The sequence below is a fragment of the Zea mays genome, chromosome 1, assembly GCF_902167145.1.
Source record: "Zea mays cultivar B73 chromosome 1, Zm-B73-REFERENCE-NAM-5.0, whole genome shotgun sequence".
Lineage (NCBI taxonomy): Eukaryota > Viridiplantae > Streptophyta > Magnoliopsida > Poales > Poaceae > Zea > Zea mays.
The window spans coordinates 30,515,912-30,522,535 of NC_050096.1; the positions used below are offsets into that span (position 1 = coordinate 30,515,912).

Below are 6,624 nucleotides of genomic sequence, written 5' to 3' on the forward strand. Positions count from 1 at the left end.
ATGCACCATGTGCACCAGATATGTTGTCATTTTCTTTTTTCGGCTCTTTCATTGGAATGTGCTTCTAGTGATATTTTTAGTTAACGTCTAATAACATTACTCATGTTACATGGACGCAATTGTTATCTCCACTATCTTCATATCTATATTAAAACTCTATTCTATGAAGAGTGTATTTTATAGTGTAAAAAGTATTTTAAATGAACATATAGATGAACTGCTGGACATGGTTTTAAGACAAGGAAAAAAGACATGTTGGATATCCACTATATTCTATATATCTCTAGTATTACTTGACATGGGCCATGGACCGGCCTTATTACAACCCTAGTGAGTACACATTTTATCTACCCCAAACACTTTTGGACCATCCTCCTCTTTGCTCTGTCTATACGTGCTTCTATCTTGTTTTAGTATGTATAATAATAATAATCACAATCTACATAAAACACGAGACCACAGCCCTCAAAATGCAACGAAAAATTGAACTGCCTCCTCCCTCTCAGCCTCTTGTGCTCTCGGTCAAAACGCTACGATGGCCTTGGTCGTCGGCGACCCGCTGGACCCTGATCGGGAGGCCCTTGGGGAAGTCGACGAAAGGGTAGACGAAGGCCTGGTCCGGCTCCGCCAGCTCCCACCGGAAGTTGAGCACCAGGTGGTGCAGGAAGATGGCCATCTCCAGCTTGGCCAGCTCCGACCCGGCGCACAGCCGCGGCCCGCCGCCGTACGGCATGAAGCTGCTTGGCGCGTTGTTGCTCTGCAGCTAGCAACAGCAGCGGCAGCAAAAAATATTAAACACATGCGATGCGAGAGAGCGCATGATCGATGAGAGAATATAATAGATAATCCTTGAGGAGAAAAGGAGCGCGCTTTCGACGGGCTCATCGTCTCATCAGTGATCAGTAGTGGAAAGAGGTCGATAGCCACTGACATGTGACATTCACAGCGATGCCGATCGCCTGAACCTAGTACGTACGTGCTTGCCTGAGCAAAAAATTATTTCCCCATCAACGGTTTGCGACGGATAAGAAAAGGACGCGTCGGCGACGGACGGAAGGATTCCGAGAGCAGAGCATTCCGAGCACCCAACGTGGCGTTCGTTTTCAGTGCTCTTGGAGCTGGAGTAGTCCCTCGTTCGGCACGAACCCAGAGCCGCGCTCCCGCCTCCCGTAGGCCGAAGCTGGCAAACTAGGACGTCTCTTTCGACCCCGAGACCACGCGAAAGATCGCGCGCCGAAACATTCCCTTTCGCGCGCATCAGCTCCATGCCGCCCTCTCATCAATAATGGAGGGCAAGCGAGCGGCATAGCTGTCGTGCTTTGGCTGGGTACTCTTCACTCTTCACTCTTGAGAAGGCATGGCGTGGCACATGCATGCATCTCATGCCGCAGATTCTAGCGACACAAGCCGTGAACGTTTTTAGAGGCGGATTTTCTCTCGTACTGTCATGCTCGGATACTTTCGGCGATCGACGTTCATCCACATCTATTGTTCAGTTAATCTGTCGTTCATGCTGACTTCATTTTTTTTTTGCAGAGAGTAGTAGTTTGCGAGGGGAGGGGGTAGGGCACTGACCTTCCATCTCCAAGGGTTGAACCGGCTGGGGTCCTCGTACAGCGACGAGTCCAGGTGCACCGCCGCTAGAACCGGCAGGATTTTCCACCCCCGCGGTATGTCGTACCCTTCATTTTGATGAGAGCGAGAGCGAGAGACAACATGCAACGCAATTAAGCAATTAAGCAGAGAGAAACGCTCAGTGCACCGGCCGTCTGCATGTGCTGTGCGTGACCGATTTCAGGAATCGCGTGCTTAAAGCTTCGGTATTAAAAAAAGGGGTCGTACCATTGTAGTGTACATCTCGGATGACCTTCCGGTGCAGGAACCTGACCACGTTGCCGAGCCGCAATGTCTCGTTTATAACCTGCACGAACACCAGAAAAAAAAAGAAATCTGTTCATAAAAGAAAAAGAAAGAAAGAAGAAGCTCCATCCATTTTGCAGCTAGCTGCCTAGCTGACGAGGCATTCGACATCTAACAGTTGGTTTTAGGTCTCGCGACGGAATTCTGTTTTGTTTATTTAGACATGAGATGAGACCCCTGAGCAGCGAGATACGGCACAGACACCTTCCTGTCGTCAGGTGCTACACAAGAACAATGCGTACTTCTCAGCATATGTGGATTGTTGCGAGACGATGGGGGCAGCCAGCACTCTAATGGAGTGTTTGGTTTGAGGAATTATGTAGTCCATCATCTTCTCACTCCTCACTTTTTTGTTTGGTTTGTGAATTGGAGTGAGTTAATCCATCACCACCTCATTCCTCATAGTTAGTTGTTTAGTAATAATATGTGCAATGAAGGCATCCCACCAAATTTGAGGAATGGACCCATGATACACCACTTCATTTTGGATAGAGTGATTCATCAAACCAAACACCTCATAAAACTCTGCTGGGAGATGATGAGAGCAAGAGCAAGCAGACGCCATGCGCTCCAAAAGTAGGCATCCAATTATTCTGCGCGGACAGAGAGCCTCGGGTCTCCGTTCGTACATGACATTTCTAGAGAGAGGGAGTTGCAGTTGCTATCCTGTACCACGCAACCAGACGAGGCGGTTTGTGCTGGTACGAGTTGGACGGGAGCAGGCCAGATAGCGAGCAAGGGGATCTCGCGCTACCACAGTACCACTGCAGTGGAAGGAACGAACAGAACAAATTAAAGGGGGGGTGGGCGCTTACACACTGCGTGAAAACCATTTCCTTGTAGTCTTCCCAGCTCAATTTGGACGCCCCCCTTAGCCTTTGTCTCCTAGCAATCAGGAGATGCTCCTCCTGCAAGTCATATGCCGGTGTAAACTATTATTTATCTCTATATATAATAATAATAATTCCATGTTTTTTTGTTTTGTTTTGTTTTGACCAACATCGACCTAGCTAGCTCACTGTGCAAAGTTTGAAAACGGACCAGTGAACAAAAGCAGGTGCTCTAAAACTAACTGATTGTTGGTTCGGATTTGTACCCGGAGTTCTTGCACGGCCTTAGGGCACCCTTCGAGGAAGAAGATGGCGAGGGCGAGCGCCATGGACGAAGTCTCGTGCCCCGCGAAGAGCAGGCTCAGCAAGAGGTCCAGGATCTGTTCCTTGGACAGGTTGGATTGCTTCAGGGCCCATCCAAGAAGGTCGTCCTCCTCCACGCTTGACTTCTCCCTGCTCATCTTCTCAAGCCTGTCCTCCATCTTCCTCTCTATCACTCCAAGTATGGACGCGCGCGACTACAAAAAAAAAAAAAAAACCATGCACCATGGGCAACTGTACCATGTTATTTTGAGATCAACAAAAGTAAAACTTTTTTTCTAGTGCAAATAAGTCATCTAATTTGTGTATGGAAAATATCGGAGACCAGTACTATACTACTATCTTTAGGTGTTGCCTAACTGCCTATCGGTCCAGCAGGGCCAATGTCTTGTCGCTAGCTCATAGCTCTGTCTGTTTTTTAGAAAATAGTGTCCTTGCTCATTCAGTCAGAGGTACAAAACTACAAATGACATGTATCTACGGCCAAAAGATGGATAGAGAGGGTTCTATTTCCCTTCTCTCTTGCTCATCCATCTAGTTAGTAAAACAGAACCGGCAAAGTATTTATTTGGTTTTTCAGGTATGATTGGCGTGCGTGAGCTAACAGAACGGCCTTTGCTATTTCATTTGACCGCTAATAAGTGCACGCAAATTATGAAGGGTGCTAACAATCACCAGCTTATTAACAATGTCTCAAGTGCCGGTCAGCAGTTGAATCATGATAAATGATGGGCTCTCCCAACGCATAATCATGTTAGGTTATGGAGACCTGATCATTGGTTTTCTCTCGATCAATAGTCTACCAAAAAAAAACTCCCCAAGAAATTAAAGAGAGCTGAAATCCCCACATGGAATTGTATGATGCAAAGATCCTGTGAATAAAGCAAAGCATGCAGCATGCCGCGCCTGGGAGCAATCACTAAAGTTCATCTGAGGGTGACCTCTTACGGGGAGTGAAAAGCGGGCAACATTTTTATGGGGCCATGAGTGATGTGGGGGGGGGAGGAGATAGTATGATATTGGCTAGCTAGGGAACGAAAATAAAGAAAAACAAGCTGAGCAGCAGGCCTTAATTTGATCTGCTAAATAAATCTAGCTGTCAGCTATGCAGTTAGGTGCATAAATTTCAGAAGAACTTCACCCAGCCAGCATGCATGTAGATATGCCTGTAGAAACTAAATTTAAAAGCTAGATCTCTAGTGTTTTTTTCCCCATTCTGTGGATGCATCAGTGTCCACTGAGAACACAATATGAGGCGCGCGGTATGTGTGCATATATATCCAAGTGCCTGTGGCAGGAAAGAGCTGATGATCCACTGGTCTGTGTGATTGGACCTGACGCAGCAGGACGTGTGCATAACAACACAGCGATCCTTGGACCATCCACAAATCTGAAACCCCACGCTGCTCCTGCCCCTGCCTACCATGTATAGACTATATATATATATATATATATATATATATATATATATATATATATATATATATATATATATATATATTGATCCATGGACCATGCCCCTAGCTTAGCTAGGCCACCCACACACAAACTACCAAACAAAAACTTAACAACCTATCCCTCTCTCTGCACTAGCTTTCGTATTTTTGTTTTTCTGATGGGAGATGTGTGAGTACCAAACAAAACGTTGACAGGCTAGTAGGCCAGGAGAGATACACCTAGAAGCTAGTCCCTTTAGCTAGCTCTCCGCTCGTGTGCATCATATATTCAGATATATAGATAGATGCATGGCCGTAGTGTGGTTGTTGTGCGCTGCATCGATCGTCTGATGAAAACGTTGGTTGCCGCCTATTTTTGGAAGCAACAAAAATCCGTGTGCCGCGCGCAGACGACTGCAGAGTCGACACATATATTATACGCGCGCGCACGTACGGGACTAGCAGCTGCCAGCTAGGGAGAGTAGTATGTAGTCAGAGATACACGAACGAAGACGAAGAAGACGACGACGACCTACCTTGAGCGCCTTCCAGTAGGCCGTGCCCGGGAAGTTGAGCGGCGCTGACACGACGCCCTTCATGAAGGTGATGTACTCCAGCCGCAGCCGCTCCGTCTCCTCCTCGCCGGGGTCCATGCTCATTATGTTCTTCGCCATCAGGTTAAACGTGAACTGCACTCGTCATCCGGCCGGCCGCGCGCCCATCACCGGTTGTTATCCCGGCCGGGGCACCGGTTGTTAGCGGCGATCCTTTGCATAGATTCAGCCACATATATAGATAGAACTGATCTGATGTGGCACGTACGTACTACGCGTGGAGACAAATTGAAGGGTCAGAAGAAGGATGGTGATGAGTACCGTACCTTCTTGGCTTCGTGCTGGGCGGAGAAGGTGCCGTCGGAGGGCGGCCACGAGCGGAGGACCAGCAGGGTGTGGCGCTCCACCTCGGGGAGCAGCACGGCGCGGAGGCGGACGGAGCTGAGGAAGTTGAGCGAGATAGCGCGCATCTCGCGGTGCGCGTCGCCCACGAGCACCAGCATGGACCACTTGCCCAGGATGCCGCCGATGCTGCGCGGGTAGCTGCACTCGAACAGCCGCCCCTCGTTCTGCAGGATGTAGCGGTTCAGCCCCGCGTCCGCCGACACCACCGTCCGCTCCCCGAACAGGCTCGACCGGTATATCTTCCCGTACCTGCATGCACGCATGGACGTCGCCGCGTTAGCAAGCAAGCTCTCGGTCTCAGAGCTAATTCTGATTCCATCGATGTCGCGCCATGCATGATAGGTGCGCGCTGCTCGCTGCACCGTGCATGCATGTCGTCTGCTGTCTGCACAGAGGTAGAGACAGCGGCGGCGGCGACGCACCGTGCGACATGCCGCTCCATGAAGCGGCCCACGGAGGTGGCCGGGTGGGCGCGGAGGTAGCCGAAAGTTTCGCCGACCAAGGGCCATCCGCGGGCGCCCGGGGGCAGGTTGGGCCGCTTCTTCTTCTGACGGCGCCACGGGTGGGTGCCGTGGCATTTGGCGACGGTGGTGGTGTACAAGGCGAGGAGGGCCAGCAGGATGAAGGGAAGGAAGAAGAGGAGCTCGCTGGTTATGGAGGCCATCATGGCGCCCATGAGCTCCTGCTGATCAGAGGTCTAGCTTTCTTCAAATTTATTTCCTGCCTGCTGCCTCTGCCTGATCACTCGCCCGCTTCGTTGGTTTTTATGTGTGGAGAGAGAGGACGGATGGGTTGGAGAGAGAAAGCAGGAGAGGGAATGAATGAAGCGCCTTTATCTCTGGATTTCTCTCTCCCTCTCTCTCAGCAAGTGCAAGCTTTGCGCAAGGAAAAAAAAAACTAGTAAGAAGCTAGGCGCCCCACTTCGTCCCCCCTTCTGAGCTCTGTGGTGCTCTTATAGGTTTTTTCAGAGGTAGCTGTGGGGTCCTTTAATTTAGGTCCTATTCCAAACTTCTAAAACTAACAATTTCTAACAACTAAAATTTATGAGAGGTATATAACAGGTCCACTAATGGACCGGTTAATTGTGAGCTATATTCTTAAATAGTTATTACTAGTTGTTAGCTACCTCCACTCAGTTAAAACCGTACCAGCTAATAT

At 49.2% G+C, this 6,624-nt stretch overlaps 1 protein-coding gene across 2 annotated transcripts; it reads right to left on the reverse strand.

Annotated features, from left to right (window-relative positions):
- Positions 1-232: 232 nt before the first annotated feature.
- Positions 233-6,405, reverse strand: LOC100191562 (putative cytochrome P450 superfamily protein). Of its 2 annotated transcripts, none has more exons than XM_008669784.4 (8): positions 5,889-6,405; positions 5,388-5,715; positions 5,044-5,196; positions 3,017-3,268; positions 2,736-2,828; positions 1,843-1,921; positions 1,576-1,682; positions 233-763 (listed from the first exon to the last, which is right to left on the reverse strand). In XM_008669784.4, the coding sequence occupies exons 1-8, from the start codon at positions 6,140-6,142 to the stop codon at positions 503-505; spliced, it is 1,527 nt and encodes a 508-aa protein (XP_008668006.1). In that variant the 5' UTR covers positions 6,143-6,405; the 3' UTR covers positions 233-502. The 2 variants fall into 2 exon arrangements, with proteins under 2 accessions (XP_008668006.1, NP_001352430.1); NM_001365501.1 differs by having other exon boundaries at positions 254-757; positions 5,889-6,393.
- Between the last annotated feature and the right edge of the window lie 219 nt (positions 6,406-6,624).